This window comes from Arvicanthis niloticus, chromosome 3 (assembly GCF_011762505.2).
Source record: "Arvicanthis niloticus isolate mArvNil1 chromosome 3, mArvNil1.pat.X, whole genome shotgun sequence".
Taxonomy (NCBI): domain Eukaryota; kingdom Metazoa; phylum Chordata; class Mammalia; order Rodentia; family Muridae; genus Arvicanthis; species Arvicanthis niloticus.
In genome coordinates this window covers 105,257,599-105,272,242 of record NC_047660.1, presented here as the reverse complement: position 1 = coordinate 105,272,242, position 14,644 = coordinate 105,257,599, and the positions used below count along the sequence as shown (strand labels likewise).

At 43.6% G+C, this 14,644-nt stretch overlaps 1 protein-coding gene across 2 annotated transcripts; it reads left to right on the top strand.

The window, feature by feature from the left end:
• Positions 1-236: 236 nt before the first annotated feature.
• Kcne4 (potassium voltage-gated channel subfamily E regulatory subunit 4) lies at positions 237-8,372 on the top strand. Of its 2 annotated transcripts, XR_013109468.1 has the most exons (3): positions 237-1,924; positions 2,504-3,709; positions 6,709-8,372. XR_013109468.1 is itself a non-coding variant. In XM_034497031.2 (2 exons), exons 1-2 carry the CDS (start codon positions 1,654-1,656, stop codon positions 3,040-3,042), a joined length of 810 nt encoding a protein of 269 aa, XP_034352922.2. In that variant the 5' UTR covers positions 237-1,653; the 3' UTR covers positions 3,043-4,958. The 2 variants fall into 2 exon arrangements, 1 of the variants encoding a protein (XP_034352922.2); XM_034497031.2 differs by lacking the exon at positions 6,709-8,372 and having other exon boundaries at positions 2,504-4,958.
• Positions 8,373-14,644: the final 6,272 nt, after the last annotated feature.

Below are 14,644 nucleotides of genomic sequence, written 5' to 3'. Positions count from 1 at the left end.
GCTCAGGCCTGGGATTGATTTTGTTTAACACTCAGCAGCTGCTTGGCTTTCTGACACCTGGCTGTCAGCTCCTGCTGACTTGGTGGCCCATTTCTCTAACTTCTCTTTTCTAGTTTGCAGTGTCTGGCAATGCCCTAGTGATGGCTAATCTTATCTATCCCAAGGTACATGGGCAGTATTACTATGGCAAGTACCAATAGGAATGCTTCTCGTGATCTTTCCTACTCTAATCTCCCAGATGTGCCACCGAATGTTCATATGGATGGATGTCTGTCAGTGCTTATGTGGAAAAGGTCAGCTCTACCACGTAGCTGGAGAGGTTTGAACTGGCAGAGTGGTCAACACAGCTGTACTGGCATGAATGACCTTGGTGATGGGATCAATGGCAGACGATCCCTCAGTGCTGGCTGGAGATTTACAGGGTGAGCGTGAACGAAAGCATCAGGTGTGTAGTCCAGTGCCATGGGTTCCTGGTCCAACTCTTTTCTCAGGATGCCTGTCTGAATTCACAATGATAGTTCTAGCTTCTGGACCATATGTGCTGTCTACAGTCAGAGGGAAGCTTGCATGCTTCTCCGAGGCTTCAGCTCAATGACAGTAGACCCACCAGTGATGCTGCCTTTAAAGTTGCCGTGCATGCCAGCCCTGCTGCAGCTCCTCCATCCGATCGATCGATCGATGGGAGGCTCCTGGAGGTAAAGGCTCCCTGCTAGTTTCCTTGGATCAGAATGACAGCCCTTTAGAGTAAACATGCCATCAAGCAAGTGACTTGGGAACCAAGTTGGTGATACTTTTCATGTCACACACAGCAGCCTGTTGTGAACCTTGCTTGGTGACTCGCTGAGAGAACACCTGCTTCTCCTATGACCTACCTGAGATACACAGGGATGTGTGACACTCTTGTGAGGTGCTTCAGAGGCAGAATGGAGCAAAACCTGCTCTCAGTATAAGCTCTTGCCAGCACATGTCTACTTTGTATGGATCACTAAAGAAAATCTGAAGATTTTTGTCTTCATGCAGATTTTATCTTTGTAGCCCAGGCTGACGTTGAATTCAGACTCCCCTTGCTTCGCCTCTCAAATGCTACATTAGTGATGCCCACCAATTCCTGGGCAGAGTCTGAAAGATTCCAAAAGAGATTATGAAGACTATATTTGTGAGCTTAATGTGGAAGGCAGGTAGAATCTTTGCGCTTTTAAAGGCTGCACCAGCCAGCCTTGCATTTTAGAGTGGTTAAGCTGAAACAAACTCAAAATTTATTAAGTTCTTAGAACTCTGCTTGCTGACCGGATCGCTCCCCCCCCCAACCCCCCACTAGCCAACAATTTTACTGCAGCAATACGAGGCTTGGCAAGGTTAAGGGAGGGTTTATCAAATTCACCCTTATTAGTGGAAGAACTTAAAACGGAAGCAATTGTTTCTTGACTATAAATCCTACCTTTGCTTCCCACTGCCTTTCATTCAAGACTGGATTCCCTGTGAAAACCTATAGGTAACATATCAACCAGTTACTTCCCACAAGAGAAAGGAAACATAAACCACTTGTCAGTGAGAGTGGACTTTGCGTGCATATATAGCATATTCTTTTGCTCCTCTTTTCACACATTGGTTTTGGCCACCTAGAGCCTGTTGCTCTGAGCTGGGGCAGTCGGGATGGGGAGCTCCCACTCCCCCCTCCTTTTTCTCTTCCCAGCTGCAAAGTTCAGAGAGTTGAACTGCTGCTCTTTGAGTCTGCTGCTGGCTCCGCCACAGTCAACTGCTGTTGTAAATTTTCCTCCCGGAACACGTGACGATGCATTTCTTGACTATATATCCCAAGGACAGCAGCGGGGCTGTCAGAGCGCAGAGCCTGACACAGAAGAGGAACGTCCTCAGATTCAGCCGTTTAGGAGTTCCACACTTGGGGACAAACTGTCAGCCTTCGGTAAGTTAGCGAGACTCCTTCTCTTTGGAGACACACAAGGGGGGATAGTTCTATTAATAGAGAAAGTTTTCTTGCCTTTTTTTTTCTTATAAGGAAACTTTGTTTTGAAAGTTGAAGCTTTTGAAACAAAATGTAAAGTTTGCTTCTGCCTTCCCAAGTAAAGCACACCTTTCAAATTTTAAGATTTCCCCTACCATGAATCATTATATGGTCGGTCTATAATGTTTAAAGTATAGAATTAATGCAAGGTTATTTTCTGAAATGTAAATAAAGTCTGTCTGTCTGTCTATCTATCTATCTATCTATCTATCATTTGTCTGTCTATCATTGATTTTTCTATCTGGTGAAAGTTTTTCTCATTTTTCCTTCTTTCCCTCCCCTGCTTTCTGTTACTTGCTCCAAGCTCTCTGAGCTAAGCCCCTGTTAACTGCTTGGCGAGATGCCTTACATTTGGCGCGTTCTTTCGTTTCTGTTCTCAATCACCTATTTTGATCTATTGCAAGTTCACGAGCCATGTGCTTGCCTTCCGTCTGTCCTGTGGATCCAGGTGGAAGGTCTAATTTGTGACTTTCTCTCCAGATCCCGGCTGTGTGAGGGGCAATTCAATGCTGAGGATGGAGCCTCTGAACAGCACATACCCCAGCGCTGCAGCCTCCAGCAGCCCCCTCGAGTCCCGTGTGCCTAGTAACAGCAGTGGTAATGGAAATGAATACTTCTATATTTTGGTTGTTATGTCCTTCTATGGCATTTTCTTGATTGGAATCATGCTGGGCTACATGAAATCCAAGAGGCGGGAGAAGAAGTCCAGCCTCCTGCTGCTGTACAAAGATGAGGAGAGGCTGTGGGGGGAGGCTATGAAGCCGCTACCTATGATGTCCGGCCTGAGGTCAGGGCAGGTGCCCATGATGCTGAATATGCTGCAGGAGAGTGTAGCGCCTGCGCTGTCCTGCACCCTTTGCTCCATGGAAGGGGACAGTGTGAGCTCCGAGTCCTCCTCTCCTGATGTGCACCTCACGATCCAGGAGGAGGGGGCTGATGACGAGCTTGAGGAGACCTCCGAGACGCCTCTCAATGAAAGCAGTGAAGGGTCTTCAGAAAACATCCATCAGAATTCCTAGCACCCCCCCAGGCTTCCGGAGGTGTCACCGTAAGCTACAAGCTACGCTTGACAGAGGAAAAACATTTGCCAAGTGCCTAGTTTCACTTTTGCTCTGCAGCTGCCCTATTGAACGGACTGAGGGCAACCCCAAAATGGGGAAGGGTGAGACAAGGCTCAGCTGGAGTCCTTGAGGTTCCTGTGGTTTGGGACTCATCACTGAAAAAGTCGCAGAGACATACAGCATGACCACTGACTCTGGGGACTGGGTGTTGGGGGTCCCTGTTCAGCATCTGGCTGGATAATGTGTTGTTGTTGTTTTTTTTTTTTTTTTTTCCACTGGAGGCCCTGGGTAACTTCTGCAGCATCTGTCTGTGCCCAGGGCTGACAACTGCCCAGGGCAGGCTGAAGGACTAGTTTTGATTTGCTAATTTTCCTAGAGCTTTGTTCTTCTAGATCTGATTGGCTGGAAGTATCTTTATTGTGTGCCTGTGGCGTTTGGTCATAGACAGTTATATATTTCATTTGGAGGTGGGAGAAAGCTGAAGACAGAACCCTGAATGTTTGTACAAGGCAAAGAGAGAAGGTGATTCGTACACATGTCCGAATTAGCCGGGAGTATAAGCTAAGACCTCGGCTGAGTTTTTGTCTCACCTGTGAACTTGAACTCTGCCTGTACAGCACTGCAGGTGAGCATGGCTTTCTTTATACCAGTGAACTTCCTCATAACCAAGCCTGCAGTCAGAATGGCTGTTCACGGTGGTCCTCCTGACCTTTACAGATTGGGTAATGGTGGGGTTACACAAGGCCAAATCATTGACAGCTCTGCTATAGCTCTTTTTTTTCCCAGCCTAGTTTTCTGAGGCCAGAGAGGACACATGTGGGTCTCTTAATATGGGGTTTTGTCACGTAGCTGAACCCTGGAAGGGCATACTTAGGCGGGTTCATACAGAGCTGAGGTTCAAGCACCACGCTTCCTGGTCTGAGCCCTGATGCTCATTCACTGTGAGGTCCTGGGCATGTCATCACAAGACTCGTTGCCTTCATGAGGCTCCTGAGGCTGTGCAGCCCCAGGGGGCTGGGAGGACATCTTTAGACTTTGTACTGTGTGATAAATACTCCACAGCCTGGTGTGAGGAAGTTTGGAGCAAGTATTTCCCCTTTGGCCGCTTAGTCTGGAGAAAGATGTGTTGACTTAAAGGCACAGTTGGAGACTTTGGATATGTGTAACTGGGGAATACAAGGCTGATCAGTCAGCCATCCTCTCTGTAGCTTTCCCAGGATGGGACTGAAGAAGCAGGCAGAATAGTTTCCTCTGCAGAGTTCTGTGGATGGTAGGATGTTAACACACTCAGCCAAGGGAAAGAGGAATTTAAAGGGAGCTACTCCAGAGCCTTGCAGCAGGTTCTTGTGCCCCTTGAAGACCAGAAGGAAGCAGAAAACCCCCAAAAGGTCAAGTTTGCCTCTAGTTGAAAACCTTAATTTTTATTTATCCTAACTCCCCCTGGATTGGAGACAAAGCAGTTACTAATGTCCCCATGAGGGGTTAACAGTATAAGGAGCTGGTTTTTCAATCAGTTTTGACACAGAGATAGAGGGGTAATTTATGGTGGAGGTGGAAAGGGGCCCTCTGGTCACTTTAAGATGCAGAGTGTGGATCAACTCCAAAGGGGGCCGTTTAAGTTGAAAGAAGCCAAGTTAAGTTTGGCCTCCTGCCTGGAATCACTTGAATTCTGAAACTTTACTGCGACAGACATGTGCGTTGTCACATTTTCCATTGCTTAATCCTGGTTTGGTGCAAGTCTGTCTGCGCCTGTTACAAAGTGATGTATATACTTCTTTCCAATACATTGAGTTGTAGACAATTGTCTGTTGTATTTAATGGTTTGTAATTTTCACAATATTTTTTAATTTAAATAAACACGTTTTTGCTGAGAAGTCACATTTCTTTGATCCTTCAACACTTGTATGGTTTCTAATTTCTAAGCTGTTGCAAGCTATCACTGTATTATTCTACTCATGTTCGGGGTCAGACTTCCGCAAAGGCACATCTTTTGCTTTAGGGGGAGTGTGTAGTGTCTTTTCCATTCTTTGGTTCACTTTGTCGGGACTGGAAAACAAGCTAAGGATGGTCTTACATCACCTTCTTCTGCAAAGGCCCGGGAGCTTTTGGATTCGAATGAGAGTAGCTTGGCGGGTGTCGCTAAGATGTCTCTCCAAATTTGGTTGCAAGAAAACATTTGATTTGCACGCTGACTTGGCAGACATCATCCACATGTGTGGCCCCGACAGTCCGGGCTTAATGGGCAGGGTGTTGTCATATGAACAACAGAACAGACTTTATGAACGCAATCAAATGCAAAGTCTACAGCTGGAGTTCTGTTTCAGCCACCACAGTCTAAGAATGATTTCTAGGTCTTTCCCTCTTAGACTTCTCGCTGTGTCTCTGTCTCAAAGGCTGAAGCCTGGGCAGCCTGGGCAGCCTCTCCCTTATAAGTTTATTTGCACAGTCAGAAGTGCTAAAGAAAAATGACCAAAACCTGTGACCCATTTTCAAACCAAGCAGACAAAGGGGGAAAAAATCTTGCTTTTATGTGTGTCTGTTTCTTGTGAGCTTCATTTTGTTTTTGTTCTATTTCAAGTAAATGTTTCCATAGGTTTGCAAATAGTTACCTAAAAAGGATTGACTTAGTGATGGAGTAGGGGAGCCTGGAATCTTTTGGAATAATATAGCGAGGACCTTGATTTACCAGCTGTTAATACTGACAAACAACACGGAAAAGTTTATAATAAAAGAAGAGAAAACCCTTTATCCCAGCTTCTTATCATTCTTGGTAAGGAAATAGTTAAGCAAACCTTTTGGTTGCCATGGACGGAAGAAGAGGGAATTCTAAACTCTAATTGTCCTAAAAATATGCAGAGTACACTGTGTCGTTTTAATGGAATATTTGTTTTCTTTAAAAGAAAAAAAAAACAGAACTTCTAAGCAGAACCTAAGGCCCAAGGGGTTTAGTCTGTGTGGATTTACTCATGCATGTGAAAGACTGCAAAGGGAATTTGGCCCTGTGCACCTCAGATATTAGAAACATATTTCAAAAGCACGTGAATAGTGCAGGATGAGGTAAATGGATCGTCCTGCTGGCTCCATGCTGTTCTAATTACACCTTTGTACGTCAGAGCCACACAGGGATACTGCAGAGGAAGAGATAGCTTTCAGCGACAGAATCATGGGATCAGAATTACCAGGAAGGGCTGAAGTTGAGCCAAGGGTTGAGTGCTTTGGCTTGAGATCCTGGTTGGAAAGTGGACCCCAGAACGCATTTGGAGCTACGACTAGAGGGTTTGTGGTAAGACCTGCTCATCCGTGGCTCAACTGAAGAAAGATTACTTATCATCCTGTAAAATGCTACTCTAACCCGAGATGTTGTAGGATGAGCAGAATATTGATCTTATAATGTAGCTTACATTCCATTTGAAAACATAGAATGCTTTTGTTCTGTATTCTAAAGTACAGAACAAAGCTACTGAAGAAAACTGCAGGATATAGTGTGGAGGCCGAGGTTAGGGCTGGGGCACACATTCAACCAGCTGCAGGGGGAGGGAGGTAGGGGGCAGTGTCTCAGGCTAGGGCTGGACTACCATGTGTCAAGGCTGATAGACGGCTAACTTTGTCCTGTTTGCTTCCTAGCCTAACTCTGCTACTGCATGCTCTGGAGCATCGGGGAAGTGCTCCAGCCTCTCTGACTTCTTTCAACACAAGGACAACACCTTGGGCCTGTTCTTTGGAAGCTGATCGTGAAAGGAGCAGTGAGCTGCTGAGTTAACACCCAGTGCCTTGTGAAACCAAAGCCAAACACAACTTCCATTTTCCTTTAAACTGTGTCCTGGGCACGCATCTGCAAATAGTGTCACAGAAACATCCTCTTCTGGGGATGCTTTTCTCAGGAGACTGTAATGCTCAGAAGGAGGACAAAATTGTGAATTTGCCAGAGGAGAAGGGTCAGAATAGAGAAAAATCAGTGTTAAATCCTGCCTTCCCTTCTCTCTGAAATGTTGCCTCCCACACAGGAGGGAACAGTTTGGGATGTGCACTGTTACCATAGAAACCAGCAGCCAAGGTCACTTGACTGAAGAAGCCTGTGGCCCACTGGTGCTGGATCATTCTAGCTGCTTTTTGAAGTTGAAACTTGGCCTTTGCCTTCACAGATGAACTTGAGTTCTCCCACTGCAGGTCATGGTCAGAGAAGGAGGGTAGGGACTATGTTCCCCTGTTTCCTCCACTCCCCAGACCTCTCTTCTTGCAGTATCTGTGATTCCTTGCAGTCTGGGGATGAGATCTTGTTCTCTCATTGCTGAACATTTATTTCTTATTTTGCTAAGAAAGGCAACCAAATGATTCTTTATACTAATAGCCAAGCCTCTATTCCTCTCTTTGCTTTTCAGCTACTGTTCAGTTGTAACAGTAATTATTTAAACCGGTGTTTTCTTGGGCCCACTATCTAAGTGGCAACAGCTCTGCTTAGCTCTGCCACCATGTGCTGTGGCCAGAGGCCATGTGCACGCCGCAGCTAGAAATGGCCAGCAAGAAACACTGGCCCTGCTACCCACAAGACGCCAGTGTGGGAGATGGCTCTGCCAATCTTCCATACTCTCTCCACAAGGTTGGGCTGAGCCCAGACCATCCTGCCATCCACGCAGGCCCAGTAGAAATGAGACTCTAATGCTCAGATTATCCAAAGGCTTTATCTATTTGGTAATGCTCAATAACAAGATGCCCACACAATCAGAGGTGTAACCCAATATCAAACCTGGATATATCAACTACCTTTGACTGCTAGAAACAGGCACACATCTGCTTTCATGTTCCCCTCTCTCTTGTGCTCTCTCCCCTCACCTCGCTCCTCCTCTTCCTTTTCCGCTTCTTCTCCTTACTCCTCCCATTTTAGCTCCTCCTACATTCAGTCTTTACTAGTCCTGTTTCTCTTCCTCCCCTCTCTCCTCCTCCCTCCCTCTTTCCTTTCTCTGTTCTTTTTCCTCTCTTGCTTCTTGTCATCCCCCACAAGAGACAACGGTGATTGTAACTATAATGCGTGATGTGAAACACATGATGCCTCTTCATCCCTTACACCATGCAATGCGTGCTCTTAACTCAGTCTATGGAACACCATACTTTGAGCTTCTGTGCAGTTCTGGGCAACATACCTGGTGCTGTGAAAATTTGGAACTCCTGCCTGGCCTCCAAAGAAGTCATAGTTTCTGGGTTAATGAGTTCTAATGTAACCAACTCTGCTTTTGGTTAACTTATACAAACAGAAAGGGAATTTCTGTATGTAGAGGGCTCTGGCTCTAGGATGTAAAATAAAATATATAGCTTGTGTCTTTGAACAGTCTGTTCATACCGTGGTGTAGTCAAATGCAGATGAATGTAGTGCTCTATGGTGAGCACTGTATCCTTTACTTTCCCAAAAAACTGTGAGGTAGGTCTGTATCCATCCATCCATCCATCCACCCATCCATCCATCCACCCATCCATCCATCCACCCACCCATCCATCCATCCATCCATCCATCCATCCATCCATCCATCCATCCATCCATCCATCCATCGTGTGTGTGTGTGTGTGTGTGTGTGTGTGTGTGTGTGTGTGTGCGTGTGTGTGTGTGTGTGTGTGTGTGTGTGTGTACATCACTTGGAGTCATTCTTTCCTTCTACCGTGTGGGTACCAAAGATCAGACTCAGATGCCTAGGCTCTGAAGCAGGTGTCTATAATTACTGAGGCATCTCACATAAGAGGCTGGTGCAGCTAGTTTTATGTTAACTCGACACAAGCTAGAAGGGAGAACCTCAATTAAGAAATGCCACCACCAGATTGACCTCTGAGTAAGCCTGTGGTGCATTTTCTTAGTTGATAACGTAGGTGGGCTCAGGTCACTGTGGAGGGTGCCGCTCTTGGCCTGGTAATCTTGCATGCTGTAATAAAGCAAGCTGATCGAGCCACAGGATTCACCCTGTAAGTAGCACCCCTTCATGGTCTTTGCATGAGACTTTGAGGTTTGGGTAGCACATCATAACTTCCTCTATCTGATTAATACAGAGTTTGAGCACATTGGATAGATGCAGTGTTAGGAGATGTCTTCTTGGTCATCTAACACAATCCCATCATTAAATGATGCAAATCAAGGCTTATAAAAGTCAGGTGAACTGCTCAAAGTCACAGGAGAGAGAAGTGGTGTGGGCTATAACTCAATGTCCTTCTGACATTTTGGCCTTATGGGGTCTCCAAGGTTCAGTGAAGACCAAAACCCTCAAGGGTGTTCTTTCCTTTTAACCTTGAGCTGTGCTGAGCTGTACTGTCCCCAGTGCCATCCCCATCTGCTCCTCCACAATCTTTTCTGTGAATGGGTCTGTTCTGAATAAACCCTTAACAACAGGTCTGTCACGTGATGATCTGAGTGGTCAGAGGGAAAGATAATCTCTGAAACAATGCAAAGTGATTCCACTGGGAGCCTCACTAAAGGCAGAGTTGCTGGTAGTAGGTGGGGAATACTCATACAGGGCTCAACATAATTATTTACTGGGTTTTAGCTTTTGATTTTGTTTTTGTTCATTTCTTTGTGGCTCCAGCAACATGGAGGGTCATATGCTCTTGCTTCTGTCTGGGCAGAACACTTTCAAGTATGAGATGACTTTTGAAAATGAGCACTGGAGGTTCAGTCCTGGAGTGAGGTTTCAGATGCTGCAGAAGCCAACAGTCACAGTGCTAATCATTATTTTATGTGCGTAGCCCTGGTGTAGAAGCAGTAACTTAGCCCTCATGTTATCTTTTTTGCACTGGGAAGAAGCATACTAGACAATGGGTGCATAATGATAAAAACCCAGTTTCTTTTGCAATGTGCCCTTCTGCGTGATGAATTGAAGAAGGCAGATATATCAGGAGTCCATGGGGAGGAATGAGGAGTGCCTGGACTGTGCTGGAAAGGCACACAGAGACTGAGAAGGAAAAAAGATGGAGGGGTTGAAACAAATGAGATCAAGCAACCATTTGAATGTTAGAGAAGGAGAGAAGGGGTGGAAAGAAAGATGATAGTAGGGTTTAGATTTGGCATAACTGAGAAGTTCAGTAAACAAAACTATTGGGCGTCTCAATCCACTTGGTGCTGCTGTAATGGGGTACCATCATTTCTAAGGGGAGGAAATAGATTTCTTATAGTTCTAAAGGCTGGGCAGTACATGATCAAGGTACTGGCATCTGGTACGGACCTTCTTGCTGTGTAGAAGGCATTACTAGGCAACAAGACATGAGCAGAAGTGGATGTAATCAAAACACCCCATTTCTAAGTATCTTTCCTGAGGTATTGAACTTAGTCTACAAAGGAGATGCCCCCTTGACTACTCCATAAGGGCCCCACCTCATAACATAGTTTCAGTGACTACTGAATTTAATCAGGAAGGAGACCATATCATCCCAGGAAGGAAGTGCTACAGGGGATTTATTGTGGTGGGAGTTTTGCATTGGAGGTGTTGACATGACATCCAGAAGGCTTTTGGAAAATAAGTATGGGAACTTTTCTTGCAAGAAGCTGGAGGGAGAGGCAGAGGCAGAGGAGGTTTGGGAGTTGTGGGTGGAAATCCAGGCACGTGAAACCTTACACATGGCTGAAACAGCCAAGGGTGAGTGAGAACAGACGGGAAGAGAGGGCAAAGTGCTGTCCTTCAGGGACTGGCTAGCTCTTGGGGGTTGCCAAAGGAAGGAGAGGAAAAGCAGGAGCAGTTAAAAGTTGAACAGGATGGCGGTGTGCCCAGGCACCAAATAAGTAGAGATTTTCCAGAAAGAAGACATGGCCAGTTGTGGAGGGATGCAGAGAGAACTCTGGCCTGGTGACTCTCAGGTAATCTGTACACACAGGGCTTCTTGAAGTGGTGGGGGTAGATGGTACAAAGTAGTACCTGTACAAAAAGATGGGTTATGACTGTTTTGGCTAACTCAGTTGTTTTGGAAAGTTGACTGTGAAAAGCAAAGTACAGTGTGGCTCATCCAAAGAGTCAAAACTACTCAGAGATCTCTTCTTCATTCATTTGGTATTCATTGTTATCAAGTTCAGATTGCAAACCCACTTTCACTCTTTTGAATCGTGTGATGTCTTAGTTTCTTTCCATGTGTGTTCCACTGATGCCGGCAGTGGCTCTCCATGAAAGATACCCAGGGAGAAGACTGAGAATGCTGAAGAAAGTGCTTGTGGGGGAAGGACTACAGGGCTCGCTCCTATAGACATTAGATGTCTTGAACTTTTTCCCTTGAATTCAATCTATTGTGATAGCAAATTAATTAATTTTTAATTAAGTTTTATTTAATAGTGGCACATTTTAAATATATAGAAATGTCATAATGAAATCAATATATCATCACATTTGATTATGCTTAATTTCTGGGTACTGATAATTGATTAAAATGTAATATATATATATATATTACATATATATATATATTATTATATATATATATATGGGATTATATATATATATATCCCAAATTACCTTAAAATCGAGTTTTGGAATAATTTGAATTTTCTGATAGAATAGTTGATGTCATGGGATTCATAGTCACTTTTTTGCGAATCTTCATAACAATAAAAATGCATTATTAAGAGTAATTGAAGGCTGTATAGATCAGGTTGGCCCATGGACATGATTGTAAGGCATTGTCTTGTTTTCCTTCATTGAAGTGGGAAGTCCCATGCCCATCCACTATGGGTGGAATCATTCCCTAGGCAGGGAATCTTGAGCTGTATAGGAAAGAAGAGTGTCCTCAGATAATATCTGAGGCCTATAATAGATATTTCTCCTGCTTTGTTTGAACTTGTCTATAGATTTCTCCACAAATATATCTAAAAAGTGTATCTAAAATTTTATTTTCTATTACTATAAAAACCTCATCAAACTGTTACCACATTCAAACATGGAATTTGAGGTAAGCTAAATCTGTGTTTCTGGGCCATGGTTACTTTGCTTGGCTCCAGAACAAACTGTCTTTTATCCCTTTTGAGGTGAGAGTTGTGTTTTTTACATTTTCACTGGAAACAAAGGAAGGTGAGCCTGAGGCTGTGGTTCTCTGGGATGGAGTCCTGTGGTGGGATAAATAGATGGCTGGAGATGCCAGCAGGCTCTCACAGGTCAACAAGCAGGTAAACTGTGTAAGGAGACAAGAGGTGGCCTCTGTGGCTGTGACTTACCTGTGTAAGTGTTACCCGTGTAAGTGTTTCGAATGGAGCCTTAGGGAGCCCAGAAATGGAGTTTCGTAGTTGTTTCTTCTTGTACAGCAGTCTGCAGTACTCAGAGTAGAAGTAGGAGCGCTTCAGGCACGGAAGGAAGCCAGGTTGTTTATTAATCTCATAAACATTCAGTTAAAGACTTCACTACAAACCTGACCCCCCCCCCTTTTTTTGTTTTTGTTTTTATTTTGTTTTTTTTTTGTTTTTTTGTTTTTTTGTTTTTCAAGACAGGGTTTCTCGAGACAGGGTTTCTCTGTATAGCCCTGGCTGTCCTGGAACTCATTCTATAAACCGGGCAGGCCTCCAACTCAGAAATCCGCCTTCCTCTGCCTCCCAAGAGCTGGGATTAAAGGCGTGCACCACCACCACCCGGCCTGACCATCTTTCAAAATCCTCCAGTTAACTCAGGAAAAACAAACCTTTTTTTGTCTTTTAGGACAGAAACTTCTAAGTTGTTAACAAGGAAAGGTGAGATCAGATCTTCAAACTGTCTAGAAACTTTTATTTAAAAAAATGGAAAAAAAAAAAAAAACTAAAAACAAAAACCCCAACCCAACCCAAACCAAACCAAACCAAACCAAACCAAAACACTGCACAGTCAACATGCTTATTTTGTTTGCCAAGGCACTCATCGCTGAGCAAATTCAATTGACTTTCAGCCTTTCATGGAAATACCAGATTGCCTTTTCCTCTTTTATTTTTATGGAAGTTTCTAATTTAGTCCTCCTGATCTGATTTCACTGTATTAGGCCCATATCCTGCCTTATCCACCCATCTCTTCCAGCTCCCAAGTGACAGACAGAGGAAATACGTGGGACTCAAGTTTGGGAACACTTGGCCCATATAAAAGAGTTCTAAGCATTCCTCAGGAGTTCTTAAGTGCATGTTCTCAGTGCAAGAAATGGAGCCTCGAACTATGAGTCCGCTAAATTTTTCATCAAAATGTCATTTGAGAAGAACAGTCCAACGGCTAAGAGTGTTTCCCGTTTTCAAAGTCTGATTCTCTAAAATGGAAAAACATGATGGGCTGTGGGGTATGAAATCTGAAAGCAAGTGTTAGGGGAGATCTGACTGCTTTATCTAAAATGACTTGTTTTCCACTTGGGCATGGCTGGGGTAGATAAAAAAACGGGCCTCAAAATATAAAAATCAGGCTCCATATATACAGTCTTAACAATAAATATAGGTCAGAACCTTTCACTGACACCAAGGTTAACATACCTATAATCCTTGGAAAAGTGTTTTCGTGTAGAAAAGATTAAAACGACAGATGACACGATATAAACATCTTTAATCTTAGAATCTTCAATTTTCTAAAATCCAAGACTTTTTGAGTGCCTTATGTGACAACTCGACATCATGAGGTAGGCCACAGCCATAATGCAGGAGAAAAACAAATAATATAGAAAATTATGTGTAACATATACACAAAATATACCCTAATTTGTACTTAGACTTGGGTCTAATCAATTATTTCATTATATATTATATGTATCACACATATACATATACACAGACATATGTGTGTGTACACATTTTTGAAATATTCAAAAAACAAAATGAGAAGAAAAGAAAGAAAGGCAATCTGAGGTGCTTCTAATCCCAGGCACTGCAAAGGCAAACCATTCAACATGTGTTACTGTGTTTCAATTAATATCAATATAGCAACAACACATATTTATAATTGCTTTTAAATTTCATTGTATGACAATATTCCCATCATATACCAGGAATAATGTTGCCTTGTTGGGGTTGACGTTAGTGTTCTCTTTTGCCAAAAAACACAATAAACCTTAGAGCATTCAACTTTTAGTGCCTTGGACTAACTGTGGTAAGTCTCAAATCTCTGTTAATTGCTTCCACCATTTCATCCAGTATATGGAAATAGAACACACTGGGAGACCCATTTATTCAGATTCTCTGTCCAGGCTTACCCAGGGATCACACTTTGGAAACTACCCATGTGCTAGAATTTGTGTGTATAGAATCTTATACCTATTACTTAGTGGGTTTATAACATTAGTAGAAGAGACAGATATGTAAGTAAATGAGTCACAACTCATGGGGGTAAGTATTTTGTTAAAAAAATCTTGTTAGCTGTCAACTAGACAATCTAGTATTTTGGAGAGGAGGGAAAAGGTTCTCAAATCAGGTAGTGGAAAGATTATAAGAGCAAGAGGTAGATGATAGTGTTTATTGCACACAACAGAGCTGTTGCACGTATGAACTTACAGTGGTTTTGAGAGCATGCACCAGACCTATACAAGATCAAGACAGACAAAGACTAATATAGTGGGGTTTATTTATAAAGTCCCACCCCTAGCAGAGGAGCTATTAATGATTGATAGCTTCTGG